Source organism: Dermacentor andersoni, chromosome 6 (genome assembly GCF_023375885.2).
Source record: "Dermacentor andersoni chromosome 6, qqDerAnde1_hic_scaffold, whole genome shotgun sequence".
Taxonomy (NCBI): Eukaryota; Metazoa; Arthropoda; class Arachnida; order Ixodida; family Ixodidae; genus Dermacentor; species Dermacentor andersoni.
In genome coordinates this window covers 108111169-108129420 of record NC_092819.1, presented here as the reverse complement: position 1 = coordinate 108129420, position 18252 = coordinate 108111169, and the positions used below count along the sequence as shown (strand labels likewise).

Here is an 18252-nt window from a genome sequence, read left to right as displayed (position 1 = left end):
CCGCTTGTAGCAAACAATACATAGGGGAAACTGGACAACAATTCACACAAGACTCAACGGACACCGCGCGGACTCAAAACACAATTTACCCAAAGCAGTGGCCAGCCACTTTAATGAACATGGTCCTATATTTCACAAAGCAAGGCTCTATATACTACAAACAAATTTCCGTTCCCCTCGCGAAAGGAAGTATACGGAGTCATACCTGATACAGAAGTTTAATTGCCTACACCCGACGGGAATTAATTTGGCACGCGGCAACTTAGAATCTTTAAAAGCGGTAACTTAAATCTGAAATCCTCATGTCATCAGCCAAGACGCAAAGCAAGTTATGCCACCAGCTAACCTTAATTCTTAACCTCACCTACTCTTCCATTAGCAAAAAAGTTTTTTCCTGTCTACTACTCGATTTAATATACTCTTTCAGGTTTTTACTCCTACATCAACTGTACAAACCCCTTATTCCATGTACACTTGCCCCCGCCTGCTTCTGCGCACGTTACCCTCCTGTTTGTTATTCCGGTCTCGGTCCCCCCTCTCTTTTCCCTTGTTTTTTCATTATATATTTTTTGAAACCCCTCACCAACATATTCCGAAGTCAATGTGCCTTTTTCGGCGCCTCAACCTAGGGTATCGCCATTTCTCGATGCCGCCGTAACGACACCTATGCTGAGCGACTGGGGCAATGCCCTTTGAAAGACCATGCCGCTGCCTTTCAGTCACCTCATACATTGCACCGCAGACTCCTCATCGCCATCTTAACTACATCAAAATTACTCGACGTATTGCTGCTATGCTACTCAAGTCACTCTTTCAACTCAGGTTTTTTTTTATTTTTATTTTGTGTTACTCGCGCACTGACCGCCTGACCGTCTCTTCTAATGCCACAAGAACATGCCGCCAACGATACCCCTAAATGCTTCCTAAGCTCCCGCATCCCCAACGCGCCCCCAGGCCCCCGTCTTTCTTAAAATTTTTTCCTCTTTCTTGTTCTTTCTCTCTTTTTTTTCTCTGTCTTGGTGCCGCCCTGGCTTCCCCCCCTCTTATTTTTCTCTCGGTCTTTTTTTCTTTTCTTTTATCCCCACACTGCTACTTTTCCGCTCTTGTCCCCCCGTGCTGGGAACGAAATATATATATATATATATATATATATATATATATATATATATATATATATATATATATATATATATATATATATATATATATATATATAAATCGAAATATTAAAATGTGCACGTCGCTGGAAGTGTGTCTCATTTCGACCTTTCTTACAATTTTCTGCGACTCTAATGCACATTTCGCAATTAGGAGAAAGAAGTTGGACATTTACTTTTAATTATTTTCTTGAAAGCCACCTACTAAAAATTACTGGAGGTTTCTCAGGGAGAGTCCGATTAATGTGCACTTGCTCGCATACGCGTGAATTCACGTCTTTTTTTTTATCGATCTTGCGTGATTGCTGGTGCACATGTGCATTATCAAGTGATCAACAAACGGGAATGTTACTTGCTGCTAAGACATCTGAAATCTGACTCGTGGCTCCATTCGTGGTAATAAAGAAGAAAGCGACGTGCAGGATCCAGCGGATCAATTGTGAAGACGCTCAGTGCCGACATTAGTGCAAAGGCTACCTGGTGTTTGTTGACAGTCTGGACGAAGTCCTTGGCAGGTAGGCCACTCCTCGATGGCACCACTCTCGCTCCAGAACACAAGGCGGACGCAGCAAGAACGAAACCAGCGGCATGGGTCACAGGGTTCCAGCCGAGGTAAACATCTCCCTCGTAGAATATTTCCGCCTCCCTAGTCAAAGAGGTAAGGCCAAGCGGCGTCAACAAAGTAAATAGCGCAACACAATACAGACATAAAAGCCGAGTAACTGGTTGCTGTTCAAGTACCAAATTCAATATCTAATTGACAAACACGTCCCTCTGATACACATTCGAGGCGATGCAGGCAAGCCCTGGTATTCCAACTCGCTAAAGAGACTATCGCGCAAGAAGAAAAAGATTGTATCGTCTCGCTCAGAAATCGTCCTCAGCATCTAAGTAGAATAAATACTCAGATTGCCTGCGCGAATATGCCTGTCTTTTGAGGCACTCGAAACGGAGATTTCATCATGAGGATCTAAAAAATATAATTATTGTTAATCCCAAAAAATTTTGGACCATTTTAAAACCAAATAATCAGTCCCATAACATTGCGCTTGTTCATCCAGATGGCTCTGACGTTCCACTTGATCAGTGGGCTAATGCGATGAATTCCTATTTCTCGTCTGTTTTCATCTCCGAACCTGTTCATGATGTACCGGCGCTGCCTAGACCACATTTTTGGTGCAATGCCTCCGGTCATCATCACAATTGAAGGCATTTTTGCCTCATTAACGAATTAAAAATTTCGAGTGCTCGGGGACTTGACAATATTCCTGAAAAATTCCTTAAAAGTACTAAGGACGTGTCGAGTCACATCTTGCAGGTAGTTTTTGCGCAGTCTCTTTTAGAAGGTGAAATTCCGCACGACTGGAAGACTGCGAAAGTAACCCCGGTTTTCAAAATGGGCAACCGCACAGACCCGTCAAATTATCGGCCTATATCGCTGACATGCGTTGCACGTAAATTAATGAAACACGTCTTATATTCCCACACCGCCAGTCATCTCGATAATAATTCTTTCTTTTTCCGCAAGCAGCACGGCTTTCGCCCCGGGTGATCATGTGAAACACAATTATTCGAATTAACTACAGACCTTAACTTGAACTTGGATTCGTATTTTCAGACCGATGTCATTTACATTGATGTTTCAAAAGAATTTTATCGTGTAGCTCATCGTCATCTCATGGCCAAACTCAGTTGTCTTAACCTCGACCCGCTTACCTTGTCATGGATCAAAAGCTTTCTAACAGCACGATCTCAGTTCACAGTCATTGGCGGTAAGCTTTCAACAGCAGCACAAGTAGTATCCGGTGTCCCTCAGGCATCAGTTCTTGGCCCGCTTCTCTTTCTTATCTTCATAAATGACTCGCCATCTTGAATAACGTCATCTATTCGCCTCTTTGCAGATGATTGCGTTGTATATCATCGAATCTCAAACAGTACTGATCAATCACTGCTACAACGCGACCCAAACCTAATCGAAACGTGGTGCTCGCGCTGGTTGATGGTGCCTAATACCTCAAAGTGCAAATGCGTGGTTGTTTCACGCAAAAAAAACTGATCTGTTCTTTCAGTATTCAATTAATTCTATAGCTTTATCCCATGCTAGCTCTTACCGATACCTAGGCGTCCTCATTAACAGTAAACTGACATGGTCGGAGCATATCTCGAATGTTGTAACTGATACCTCAAGGTCGCTAGGTTACTTGAAAGAACACTACGTCTGTCCCCGCCGGAAATCAGAAAAATAGCCTACGAAACCTACGTTAAGAGCAAACTTGAATATGCTTCTCCCATTTGGAGCCCCTACCAAGAATATTTAATTACCTCTCTCGAGTCGTTCCAAGATCGTGCTGGCCGATTTATTTCAGCGTAACCCACATTAAATAATCTCTTGAACTACCCCCTTTAGCAGTAAGACGCAGAATCTCACGACTCCGCCTTTTCCATAAGCTATATCAACACTTCTCTAACCTGCATGGTACATTGTTGCTTCTTCCCGCTTGAACTTCTCGCTGCCTGTTCAACTCCAACAGCGTCCAACGCTTTCATGGTTCGACTCTTGCATTCAAGAAATCGTTTCTTCCCGCAGCCATTGAAGACTGGAATCGCCTTCCCGAAGCAGTTGCTCTTGAGAGAAATCCAGAAAAATTCAGGCAGTCTTCAACTGAGCGCTTTGTTAAATGACGGGAACTACACATTTTTTTTTTGTTTTCTCGCACCATTTTTACGTTACAGGCATTTCCCAATAGAAGATATTGATTTACATTATGCTTTGTATACTTTGAGTTGTATTTCAACGCCCGGTTGGGTGTTAATCTTCTATTATGAAGTATCTCTTCGTTTCTTAGCTTATTCCCAATTACTTGCTCCATCCAATTCTTGTGTTTTACCGTTCTCGCCTTGTGTTTGCCACTGCTCTTTACCGTACCCCTATTTTCTTTCGTGCGCTCTGTACTTGTAACGTAGTTGGTTCATTGTTGAATAGCATTCGCTCCATTATATGTTATTTCAATACTGTCCCCCCCCCCCCCTATGTAATGCCTGTTAAGGGTCCTTAAGGATTAATAAATGATGATGATGACATATCAGAGTCGTGCTCCCGCGCTACTGAGCTGTTCATTACTACGTGTTGGTGGGCTACTTGATTCATGCTTCATGCGGTGGAAAACGCGCGAGAACAAGTAACGAACAAGTCAGAAAAGAACGTCACTCACAACTGAATTTACTCAGAGCACAGGCTTGGTACTTTTTCCGAGGAAAGTCCAAGCGTGGCGCAAACACGTCTGCTTACCGATAACAAATCAGATTGCAATAGAGTATGAATTGTCAAAATTCACGCATAAAGTGTAAAAAAACGTGATGAATCTGTTTTTATTGCAGCGCAGGGCCACTGACATATGACTGATAGAAATATCCTGCTTTTTTCTGCTGAAATAGGCCTTCGTTATCTAATACGCCATCGATTTTGTCAATCATGCGGATACTAGAGAGACTTGGCTCACAAGTGCAGGAACCAGACTGCATAGATCAGAAGCGTTACGTTTGGGCTAGTTGGTTGTGCATGATTCTTTAGAGACTTATGCGCGCACAAAGACAGGGCGTCGAACGAAGAAGGGGCACACACCATGCACAAACTTCAACTGGCTTTCATTGGAACTATTTTAACATGTTTGGAAGGTGTCCAGAGCCTTTGAGTATAACTCGTCAGATGCTTGAGCGCAGATGCTTGAGCATCAAGTTTCTTGACATCAGAATTGTCTTTGAGCCAAATCACCCGTGTTGCATGTATGAACCTAGCACAAAAAAGCCTCTGCTTCATTTCTTACCTGCACACTGAATACTAGTTAAAAGAAATATTACACATTTATGTTTGTCGAAAGCGCTTCAAAAGTCATGCCATCACCTAATGAAACCAAGTTTCTACTCGCAAATTTTGGGGTTGAAAGAGGCAGGTTTCACAAACAATTATTGTAGCAGTCGCTGAAAGCATGTACCGCAAAAAGAAAAATGAGGCAAGGATGAAAACAGAACAACGCCCCGCAGCAATAGCAAAGAAAACAAAAGCCAGAAGAAAAGAAAGAATGGTTGTCATTCCCTACTACAATAAAATTTTACATCACCTGAAGAAGATAGGGTCTCGCTCTAATGTCAATGTCTTGTTCTGCCCACCACCCCCCCCCCCCAAAAAAAAAAAAAAAGCTGGAAAGACTGTAGGAAAAGCTGCCCAGTTAAGAAGGAAAAACCAAAATGCATGTTAAAGCACCAAAACAATTTCGTTGCATGTAAAGAAGGGGTAGTATATCGGGTTCCCTTGTTCGGCATGTGTTATATCGGCCAAACCGGCCGATGCGTAAATGAGAGGCTAGCAAAACATCGTCGCAAGGTAAAGCAAGGCATCGAAGGCCACACGGCAGAACACTGCATGTCATGCAATGGTTGCTATCCTATCTTTAACAGATGCACGATATTATTTTATCACATAATTCGGTTAACCAGGGAGATGGTCGAGGACAGAGAACTTCTTCGGCATCATCACAGATTTCTGAGTGCCCCGTCTGTAGCAGTAAGTGATAAGGAAGTGAGGTTTTGGGATGGTGAAACGGTACGACAGTGACAAGTTTTGGTTTCGCCGGCGCATGTGCCTGTGCAGTTTTTTTTTACGCCTGCCTGTTTTTTTATCCTGATTGTGGAAGCGTATATATATATATCGCTGCCACAATAAAAGCCAGTGGAAGCTTGCGCATGGTGTCCGTCCTTTCTTCGTTGGACGTCCTGGCTTTGTGCGCGCATAAGTCTATAATGAATTACACTGAATAGGGAAATGTGCAAAATATTGCTCTCAGTAGAATTTCCGTGCTTTCTTGCGCTGTTAGTGCCGCGGTGATCCAGTTCGGCGTGCGAATGGCACACACACAGTGAAATGGGAGTGTCAATATTTTCGGGGTATTTCGTCTAAGCGCTCGGCGTCCGGAATTCCAACTATGCCATAGACCAACTGGCCCAATTTTTCACCCTACTAAAGAGTCCAAGTTGTTATGATCAAAACTTGTTCGCTTAGAGAGAGAGAGCGTTGTCATGATTGCGATCCATTTGAATTGATGTCCTAATCTTTATCGATAATCTCCAAGTTTTCATCGTTCGCATTTTTATGGCCTCGTTACGATACGAGCTGTGTGACCAGGTTACGCTAGGCGTCGAAGAACTAACACAGCTTGTTCGCAACGAATTCAAGACGCGGATATTGCGAAAAACACAGTCAGGTAAAAACCAACTGTCTGAAGAGTGGGGCACCACTTCGGATATACATATCATCATCAGCAGCAGCAGCAGCATCATCAGCATCATCATCATCCTGGTTACGCCCACTGCAGGGCAAAGGCCTCTCCCATACTTCTCCAACTACCCCAGTCATGTAATAATTGTGGCCGTGTTGTCGCTGCAAACTTCTTAATCTCATCTGCCCACCTAACTTTCTGCCGCCCCCTGCTACGCTTCCCTTCCCTTGGAATCTAGTCCGTAACCCTTAATGACCATCGGTTATCTTCCCTCCTCATTACATGTCCTGCCTATGCCCATTTTTTTCTTGATTCCAACTAAGATATCATTAACTCGCGTTTGTTCCCTCACCCAATCTGCTTTTTTCTTATCCCTTAATGTTACACCTATCATTCTTCTTTCCATAGCTCGTTGCGTCTTCCTCAACTTAAGTAGAACCCTTTTCGTAAGCCTCCAGGTTTCTGCCCCGTACGTGAATACAGGTAAGACACAGCTGTTATATACTTTTCTCTTGAGGGATAATGGCAACCTGTTGTTCCTGATCTGAGAATGCCTGCCAAACGCACCCCAGTCCATTCTTATTCTTCTACATATATTCAGACATATATATATATATATATATATATATATATATATATATATATATATATATATATATATTATATATATATATATATATATATATATTCCTCATTATCTTAATTGCGAGAGTAATTTATAAGACTTGGGACAACTTTTGCCATTCGATCCTAGTGTGACAGATTTAACAATAGCATAATTTGAAATCATTTATTTTTTCTCCGGATTTACCCACTGGAAGCGTTCCTACGCGCATGTAGGAATAATTCTTTTATGTGACAACGGCGAACGCAGAGTAACGTGGCAAGTAATCGAATTTGATATCTATAAGCCTAAAGTGAGTTATGCAATGGATTGTCACACAGGCTATAGGGAGGCGTCACACAGGAATGACATTTTTGGTAATTGGATTCCTGTGACGACGATTGGCCTTGCCGAAGCGACGGCTCCTATAGTTCATTTCACAAGCTGTTGGCACCACTATCAAAAGTAGAGCTCTTTCGTCCAATCAGGGCTGTACGTAGGAGCACAGCACAGAGTGTTTCAAATAGTCGAACAATCTATAGGACTATTTTTCAATTTTAAACACCGAAATTTAAAATATAGGTAACATTGATGTATTTAAGGTATAGATAATGTTTCAACCATTCGGGAAATTAATCGACAAAGACCACACGGACGCAGGTTTGCGGAGGCCTGTAGCGAAGTCGTAAGGCGTCGCCTTTCGGCGGCATGGCGTCGCCCGAGTCGATTGTTTCGCTGGAAGCTGTGTCACCTGTGTGCCGTCCATCGAATGTGCGCGATTTTCACAACATGGGGAAGCAGTGAGCTTTAAATGTTTTTAAAGCGCTTCGCGTCGAGTGCGGGGACACATCAAATGTGAATTCGCTCATCACGAGGACCGCAAAACTCACCCAGGTGAGCGAGCGAACGCTCTACTGTTCGCCAACGCAGGCGGAGGAAGTGGGCAGGGTACTGTATCCGAAAAAGCCTTTTTGTGGAAAAGGCCGTGAGCGGGCGACGAAGCTGGACGATTTTTACCTGAGCGTGTTGCGAAGGGTGATTCACAGCTTCTTCCAGAAAGGGGAAATTTCAGCTATCGCAAAGGTATTGCAGCGTTTCAAAGAGGACGACAGACTACCGGCCGTGTCCACAGCGGCGACACAGAGGATGCTGAGGAAGCTTAGCTCCCAGTACAAGAAAGGCTGTCAGAACGCACTTCAGATCGAAGCGACGTACAAAGTGCAGTGTCAGCTCCAGAACCTGTACCATACAGCGGAGCTCCGATGTCAGGGTAGCTCATTTATTTTTACCCACAAAACGTGTATCAACGCAGGCCACACGCATAGTCGGGTGTGGAGTGACGGCATCATCCATTCTGCGCACGAAGCACGTCGATCCGGTCTGTAGGCCGGTCTTCGAAACCCCAGTGGCAGAGGCGGCAGCTCTTAGTGTGACGCATTACGGTAGGGAACGCGGTTTCGCCAAAGGCGCAGCAGAAGTAGTCCGAGCTAAGAAAATCTCAGGCCACTACTACGAGGAAATGAAAGGATGCCGTTACGTAAGGTGGTTTTTCTAGAAGCTTCTCCTACAACAAGCACCAGGAAGTGTTGTAGTCAGAGATAACGCAGCATATCATTCTGTGAAGCAGGATAAAGTGCGCGCATGAGTAGCCTCTACACTGAGATACAGGCTTGGCTGTCCGGAAAAGATGTTGCGTGGAGCCGCGACATGGGAAAAGCGGAGTTCATGAAGCGTAATTGCATTTCAGTGGATACCTGGCCACTGCAATATTCCTGGTAATACTGCAGCGGAGGCAGCTGCGAATCGAGCGCACAATAACGCAGAGACAACCAATCTTCCCCTATTGCGTAGTGAAGTCCGTCTGATCCTGAGACAGATTTCTTGTCGCCTCAGCGAAACTACCTGGTTTGACCAGCAAACCAAAAACTCGGAGTTTTACTCTATTAGCCCCGAGAACGAACTACAGGGGCGCTGCGAGCGCTGCGAGCGTGACGTCAGGGCAAGGACTCGCGCCTGTCGTCTGCTACAGTTCGGGCGTTGTCCAGGCGCTTTCTGTGGTGTTTTCGTTTGTTCGCCCTCGTTCTCTCTGCTTGTATACTTATGGTGCTCGTGTCAAATATATTTTTACGATGTCTTCCTTTGCGAACATTTATTAAAAAAGCTAATTTCTTAGACAAGAATGCAGCTCTCAAAGGCAACGCTACAGTGCCAGCCGAGGGAGCGCAGACCACCCCATTGCGGGTTTTTTATGCACGGATGTACAATCGCAAGAACATGGCATATAAGAATCCAGTTATGATACCATACCTGCCGCGGTGCAACAAGTATGTCACAAACGCTGGCTATATATGACTTCTACAACAGTTTCGTTGATTTTAATCCGCTAAAACAGGTTTGCTCACGACGAGTAGTTCATGGTATAGTATCGAATTTTTGCATTTCTTCACAGAAGTACTCGGCAGTAACACGGGGACTTAACTAAAGCTGGAGTTTAGACTCTACAAGCACCACTTGCTTCTTTAACTGGTTGTCAACATTAGGCGGTTCTTCACCTGTTTATTTTAACCGGCGGAAATTTGAAGTAAAGTAATGAAGGCTTACAGCTATTTACAGAATACAAATAGGAATGTACCAATATATATTCCCTTTTCCGTGCTACACGTTCAACTCACTTGAGAAATTTACTGGTGCTTGTTGCTTGAGGAATATACACGACGAATCTGTTTGGTGAACTGACACCGGCTGATCGGCCCAATTTGTTTAGTGAAGTATGCCTGTTGGACCGCATGGCTGCAGCCAGAAAGAAGTCGAAGCGTCAATCACTAGTAGTATGGAACATATTGAAGATTTCGAAATCCCCCCCCCCCCCCCCCCGCCGGTGGAGGGTCAGAAATCAAGTGAAAGTATATGCAAGGCTTGTGGTGCTTTCTTTATGAATGTTTGCGATTGGATTAGAGCAAACTTTATTTAGCCTGCAGTTGGGCAAGGTTCTCTTTTATGTACTAATGTACATAATTATGTAATAGTTATCCGTTTGTATATTTAAAGAATGCTGGATCGAGACATGGTGAGACAGAAGGTGCTTGAATTTTCCTTTTTTAGGTAATCTAAGCTGCGATGTTGTAGCTCGGGAGTACCTTAACCATTCCATTTGGCGCTGTGAAAAAAATGCTTTATGGTTTCAATTGGAAGTTGTAGTGAACTGATGGGTTTCGCGAACGTAGCGTGCCTCGCCATACGGACAGTCGATTGCTACCGTTACGAGATCAGGGGTGTGCCATATTGTCGATAAAGGCTACTGAGGGTCACTATGAAACATTTCATCACTTTCAATTGATTGGCTCTCAATCTTAATAACGAAACTTTTCTCTCAGGTGATTTCTACTATGGTATTTGTGAATTAACTATGTAAATACTCTACGTGACGCGCCGTCGTGTTAGCAGCCATGAGCAATTCGTATTTTGGAGTCCTGTTTCAGAGGGGGATGAAAGTAGCAGCAAACTTTTTCATAAGAATTGCGCGCCTATTTTTTTGCGCAATAATGAATGGCCATATTTGAATAGAACAACACACCAGAGTAATAAGATTCATGATAACAGCTTCGCTGGGCAGTGTCTTTCTAACATCGGATAACATGCTGACGCCAATTACCAAGATTTTTCTTCCATGTAAAATGCAATGTCACTCATAGCTAAATACTAAGGGAATGTTAAGTGTTTAGCGAGGCATACACAACTTCAGGTGTTGAATTTGAAGACATTCTTTTTACGCAATATTTACCGATAGACACGGCGCATATATGCATTGCAAAACCAGTAGACCCCTTTAACGCTACATAGCTTGCGATATCCGAACCGCAAAGTTTCTCGACTAACGCGCTCTTGAAGAAGAAACTGTGGTTAAGGCATGCAGCTGAAAGAAGCCGACATATCCTTCAACAAGTACGGCTCGAGCCACCCATACCCCAGGCGTACACGAAGGGAACGAGCGCGTGCGGCAGCCGAGCGAGCCGCGGCGGAGCGAGCGGCGTCCTGGCCGTGACGTCACTCGCGAGAGGGCGCCACTCCTAATTCTCGCGGCTAATAGACCCATGTATAAACTTATCAATGCCGGAAACTCTAAGAGACAACAGAAAATTTGAAACATTGGTACACCGGCTGCGTCTTGGTACTGCATTTACGAAACAATTCTTGTACAGGATAAAACGTATCTCTAGTCCGCAGTGTTCTTGTGGTCATGCAGACGAAGATGTGCATCACCTTCTTCTCGAATGCACGAAATACGATACACGAAAAACGGTACTGCAAGCTAATCTGTTTATATTAGACAGAAGACCATTCACTCTTAAAAAGATACTTGGCCCATGGCCAACTGCGGGCCTTCAAAAAAGAGCACTTCTTGCTCTGAAAAAGTTTTTAGAGGAGACCAACATTTTGGGAAAATATTAAGTATCAGATGATCCGAGTACGTTAATGAGTTACATAAACGTTGTTCGTGGTTCATAATTGGGGTAGGGCGTGATCGCATCTTTTACGCAACATGTATAATTCTGTTCTGTACTTGCAGTGTATTACATGTGTGTTTTGGCTGTTCAAAACATCTGACTTTATATATGCGTACGTGGACTGAGCTAGTGCACAGAACTTTGCGACTCATGTACTGCTGGACTGTATATTTTTTTATTGATCCGGTGTTCTACTGAGTGTTATATCTTGTGTCGCTATTCTTCCTTTGTACGCAAATTTGTTTCGTTTGCCAAGTGACAAGGAGTAGCCGGTGCCACCATAAAGGCGCCAACCTCTCCTAACATTCACTTCAAAAAAAAAAAAAAAGCTTATCGACAACGTAAAGACAGACGACCGATACCGTGTAGTGCGTATCGCTGAAGCTAGTGGTCACCTCGTTGTGCGCCTGCCGCCCTATCATTGCCAACTGAACCCTATAGAGCTTGTTTGGAGCGACGTGAAGGGATTCGTAGCGAGTGAAAACTGGTTTGGCAAGGTATCATGCCAGTGACTGCTGAGAAATGGAAGACCTGTGTGGAGCATGTTCTCAATGGCGATGATGTGATGAGAAACTGGACCACATCATCGGCGATGTTGTTCACTGTGGTCCAGCTTTTGTAATCAGCCTAGATGACGAAACAATCAGCAGTGCTGATTCGAGTCGTGATGAGCACGATGAGATGGAAACTCCTCTAACGGGCTGACGGGATTCATTACATGTGTGCGTACAAGTCGGGATAATTCAGTGTTGTCGCAGTAAGAGCAGCGAAAATGAGAACGAGAAAACCCTGACTATTGTGCTGGAAAATAGACTTTAAATAAACTTTGTGATTGATTGATCAATTAATTGATTAAATATATGATTCATTCATTTATTCATTCATTCATTTCGCCTCCATAGACATACGGCTGGCCCGGCATGTATTAGACCCAGCTTTATTAATGAAGGCTGTTTGATCTCCTTTTATTCCTGGTATCGCGCAGCAGTAATATTTGCAAATAGACTGATTTAAATTCCTTGGGCAGTGGGCACAGTGCTGTAAATATCCCTATCCCTATATATGCGTGGCGGAAACATTGAAAAAAAAACCGGGTGTGACAAGAACTGATGCGAGCAGGTGACGATAAAAAGAAAATGTCGCGCCAGAACGGACGTTCGTGCGTGCAAAAAAAAAAAAAAAAAAATCGAGAGGACTGCAAGCGCCACCAACTAGAAAAATAAAAAGATCGTAAATACTATAGTACACCTTTTTCCACCAAAGATGGAGCCACCTGTCGAATTCACGGGGGCGACAGTCACGTAGGAACACAATTATGTAGTGCGCTCTATCCTAATTGGGTCGGGATGACCCTACCTTCCACAGTGCTGTCAACAGCTTCTGGGATGGAGTATAGCTGACGCGTTTCTTGTTCGCCGTTGTTATTCACGTCAACGGCTTCGTTCTCCTCTCTCTTGACCTGTCCGCTACGTTACAGTATTTTAGGACTGTTCTGTTTTGCAAGCGCCCATTTATGTTATAAACATTAACGAAGATTGGCAAACAACGCACTCTTTTCTACCGATGGGGGCGAAATGCGAAAACACCCGTGTACTTAGATTTAGGTGCACGTTAAAGAACCCCAGGTGGTCGAAATTTCCGGAGTCCTCCACTACGGCGTGCCTCATAATCAGAAAGTGGTTTTGGCACGTAAAACCCCATAATTTCATTTTTTGCACTCTTTTATATGAGGTGCGCATCGCGAAATGGCGTGCACATTGTATACCTAAAGTGCACACAGACGTGACAATTGTTTACTGAATGGCCATTGCGCGACGGACGATATCATCAGAACCATATCTCTGGGTCGAACAGAGGTCGGGCGCTCGAGTTCTCACAATGGACTATTTCATGCGCCAGCGCCCCAAATGTTAGATACTCTGATTGAAGCATTACAACTCTAAAGCTATCTTTACTGGGGGAATATTAGCTCCCGTTTCCCGAAAGTACGTCATTTTCGTGTTTCCTGCCATGCTTGGCTAGAAGGAATATAACTATGTATTTCAATTTTAAAGATTAAGTTTATAAGCGACGGCATTGTTTTTCCAGGATCAATAAATGCCTGTTTAAATGATTTAACAATGTACTACCATATATTTATGTATTTACAGATTTCTGCAAGTTCACATATTTTAAAATACTATAATGTTCTAAATTCAAAGTGTTCCAAACCCTGCAACATTTTTATGTTATGTGGAAGAATCGTCTTAAGCAAATTGCTGCCGTTCTTGAAATTTTTCGCGTCTAGGCAGATAGTTTGTCGTTTCAATTACTCTCTTTCACCACACATAACAGTATCGAATGCTCATGTTCGAACCGCCGGGAAATAGAAGCATCAGAACGACAACTATGCCTCACTATGCATGTCTGGGCGTTGAGAGCATTCACTGCAGATGCGATGCAAACAATGCGTAATTGTCTTTGCTTGACTGCTTAGTGCTCACGTGTCGATGCTATCTGTGGGGCGGATTTGCCCCCTCGTGAACAATCGCTCCTGGGTGAAGGTCACTTACACAATCTGTTGAAACTGGCACAAGAGACAACAATGCCCCCCCCCCCCTCCCCCATTATCTACTTAGCACTTCTTGCACTGAAGACGGCAGCAGAGAGGCAATTTTGTCTGAAGGACCGCTACCTGGGGCAAGGGTGAACGATGTACTTGACGCTTTCAATGGCACATACTGATAGTACTCTCCGAAAGGAACGTCACTGAATGAATAATGAAGCGTTTTTTTTTCTTTTTAAAGACTGGGCGCACTCCTAACTTCCATTGTTTTCTTTTTGTTCTTTCTTTTGTAGTTGATTAGTGTTTGATGAAAAAGAAAAGCCTTACATATTGTGCAATTAGTACAAAGACACACAGAAAACTAGACAGAGGAACCACAGGAAGAGATGATCAGTCGCCACTTAGGTATATGCTGAACTAGCTTCCGATACTTAAGTATAGAAATAATGCCACATTTTGAGAGAAGAACGAAAATGAAACGAGCAGGATAGGTAATTGTAAAGAAAACTAAAAGAACCGAAAGCCAGACATGCCCGTTTGTTAATAATCCATAAGTGAACATGTATTATCAACGAGAAGAAATGGTGTTAACCGAGGGGCCCGATTTTTTATTATGAGAATCCAACAGAGACACCAAGGAAAACATAGGGGGAATTACTTGTCCTTACTAATTGATTTAAACAAACGTTAAATTAATGGAAATAAAAGTGGACGAAAAAACAACTTGCCGCAGATGGGGAACCATCCCACGTCTTCGCATTAAGCGTGTGATGCTCTAAACAATTGAGCTACCGCGGCGCGGTTTGCCCATCGACTTTCTTCGGTATTCATGTTTTACTACTAGAACTAACCTTGGGAATGTTAGCCAGCGCCACCACTCACAATCCTTGGCGGCGGATGTGAAACATCCTTTCTGCCGCAGGCGTCACGAGTACGTCAGCTTTCTGGGTGAAGGCAACAGGTCCATAAATCCGCACATGCTACCTGAAGGCATCAATGTTGCCGGATTCGAGGCCCTCGTTATGTACGAACGAGAAGAAAGGGGGTTACCTTTTCTTCTTGAGAAAAGAGTAACCTTGGAAGTGTTAGCCGCTGGCTAACACTCCAAGAGTTAGTTCTAGTAGTAACGCATAAATACCCAAGAAAGTGGAGTTTAAACCGCACCACGGTAGCTCAATTGGTCGAGCATCGCACGCTTAATGCGAGAGCGTGGGATCGCTCCCCACCTGCGGCAAGTTGTTTTTCCTCCACTTCCATTGCCATTAATTTATCATTTTTTTTTTAATTCAATGAGTAAGTACAAGTAATTTCCCCTATGTTTTCCTTGGTGTCTTTGTTTATCAATGATGTATTATCAAGTAGCATGAAAGGAAGGATGGTTTACGTAGGTATCTCATTTCTTCCTGACATTGAAGGAAATTGTTTATTTTCGCATGAGGTGGTTATTAAAACATACTTTTGGAAAACTATTTCTGTTTGTATAAAACGGCACAGAAACCTCACATTCAGCAATAGGATGCGATATGCGGTGCCCCAGGTTATTTCAATGGCACCCGATGCTCCTTTTTCGTGCAACGTCCACGCGATTGTCACATATGAACATGTAAACCTAGCGACAACTTAACGGTGAGAACAATTCTAGTCATTGAATGTTTGAAATATATTTATCAAAACGTTTTCTGTGTTTATTCTACATTCTGGGGGACTTTATTATAACACGGGAGCAAATGCGCTCTCAGAAGACAAGAATGCGTAAAAACATCATGAGCCATTCAACTTTGTGAAGGTGGATGACCAGCGAAACAAGTTTTTCATCTTTCTTTCTTTGTTTGTTTTTATTTTTTGCATTGGCGCGGGCGACGTGGCCGCCGCCCCCAGAAGCCGGAGGAAAGTAAACACGCGTGACCCTTCGACGGGACTCCCGCCACGCGAGAGCGGACGGAAACTAGACGCGCAAGTGCATCGAACGCCTACAGAGAGAGGGCGGTGCGAACGTAGACATGCCTGACGCGAGTCGAATTGTAGTATGAGTTCTCATCGGCTTAATATATGAAATGGGCTGCATTTGGACCTAAGATATCAAACTTATTTTAGGAAGTTGGTAGAGTGCTTAAAGCCTGCTTCACCTCCGCCGCGGTTTTGCACTATCTTCAGCATCGGCCTACGTGTCTAGAGATATTCCCCATCCACACGGCCCAATAGACGCGCGCAATTTTTTCTAGAACCTAGCAAAATATATATTCGCTGTAAAAATGCTCCTTAATGTGTAGTTCGTACGGCCTCAACGCAAAAGGCCCAGCACTCGTACGTTCACCGGTATGTTGTGTCATCGCAACTGCACACGGTTGCAGGTGTGGTTCTAATGACGCGCGTAGGGGCAACATCAGCTCCCTCGGCAGCTGATATTCAATGCCTAAGACGACATGTATTGTTTCTAATTGTTTGCCCGCATTTACTAGATGTATAACGAGTCTCGTTGTTCAGTCTATTTGAGCTACTGCCTTTTCGCGGTACGCAATCTGTAGCGCACGAGACTAATCATTCCGTGCTATCGCGATTCTCATAGCACCATGGCTTTCTTCTCCAAGCTCGTCATCGGAAGTAGGGATCATGCTAGCTTTGACGATCCATTACTCGATTTACATTTACTTTTGAATGTTCAATAAGTGTACCACCTGCAGTATGAATATCCTTTATTGTATTATTTAGCTCTTCTTGGATATGGAGCTGCTTATTCTTGCTTCGCGTGCCCGGTAATAGTATATGTGCTAACTTTATATTGCTTTTCTTCCTATACATTTTTTTCTTATGAATCCCAACTAGCTTCGAGGTAGGGATCCAAGTGCATTGTTCACCTGTTTTACTCTGCACTGCACGCAAGAAAATACACATTAATTCAATACTTCACATTGCTACAACAATTCTAGGGACACTTCCGGCGCTTTCTCGCCGTCACCTTTAGCGCGACCGTCGGTGTAGGCGTTATGCGCTATTTATCGATGACACATGTGCAGCAAGCGCTCGCAGGGTTGGAGGGTTTTTCTGAGAACAAGGGGTGGCGTTTGGCTGCAAAACGACTAAGTGAACTGCATGCACAGCGGCACCATACGCTCAATCGCTTCGCTGGCGAAGCCAGGGTAGTGCCACGACCGCTGGCATTGCCCTGTCTTGCGCTGCTGGCATATGCGTCACCTGGCCGCACACTATAAGCACACTAGCGTTACCACTTATACTATATAGCGAGTTACCAAGTAGGGTAACTGTTATTCGCGGACTTCGCTGAGGCATTGCTAGTATGTGCAGCGTGCCGACAGTGCGCCCGCCCGACTGTCTGTCCGTCTGTCTGTGTGTACCCGTTGTCCCACCAAATGGGGTCACTGGGTAGTCCATGGTCTAATGATTGAAACATCTGACTGTTCTGATGAGAAAAGCGAGTTGGGAGCCAATCCTCTGGCCAACTTGGCTCAGAGGTATGTGACATTGGATATGTGCCGGGCCTCAGTTAACCAGTTTCACGCCAGCTTGTGTTACTAAATATGCTTCGCCGCAGTTGCTTAGCGACTATGGTGTTGAGCTGCTAAGCACGAGTTCGCGGGAACAAATCCCCGCCACGGCAGCTGCATTACGATGGGGGTGAAATGCGAAAATAGCCGTGTACTTAGATTTTGGTGCACGTTAAAGAACCCCAGGCGGTCCAAATCTCCGGAGTCCCCCACTACGGCGTTCCTTTATTTGAAGTCGTTGTTTTAGCACGAGAAATGTCATAATTTAATTCATATAATTTGTTACTAAATAAGCTCGCTCAGCCCAGCTTGGATCATGGGGTATGTGCAACTCGGTATGTGCCGTTCCTTAATGAAGCACGTTAACATCGACTTGCTTAACTGGGCATGTGCCGCTGCGTATGTGCTACAACTGTGTGACTCTTCAATAAGTCTGTGAACTCCAACTTGAGTAAAGGCATTGGTCACGGGGCACAAGGCGCTCTTCAATGAACGTATTTTGCGCTGGCTTTGATCACTAAGTATGTGTTACTTAGTAAACCTTTAGTAAACCTGTTTAACGTCAACCTGGGTCCCTATGTATGTGTCACTGAGTACGTGCCATTCTTCAATGACAAAAATGATTGACATTTCTTTAGTGGTGGGCTTAGTCAAATGTGCGTCAT

General features: G+C 44.0%; 1 protein-coding gene across 2 annotated transcripts in view; it reads right to left on the bottom strand.

The window, feature by feature from the left end:
* LOC126522316 (uncharacterized) overlaps positions 1-18252 on the bottom strand; it is a 73821-nt gene that overhangs the window by 31274 nt on the left and 24295 nt on the right. For both annotated transcript variants that reach the window (XM_050171044.3, XM_055066345.2), the window contains exon 6: positions 1635-1803. In XM_050171044.3, coding sequence (XP_050027001.1) covers positions 1635-1803 — 169 coding nt within the window. The remainder of the gene's footprint in view (positions 1-1634; positions 1804-18252) is intronic.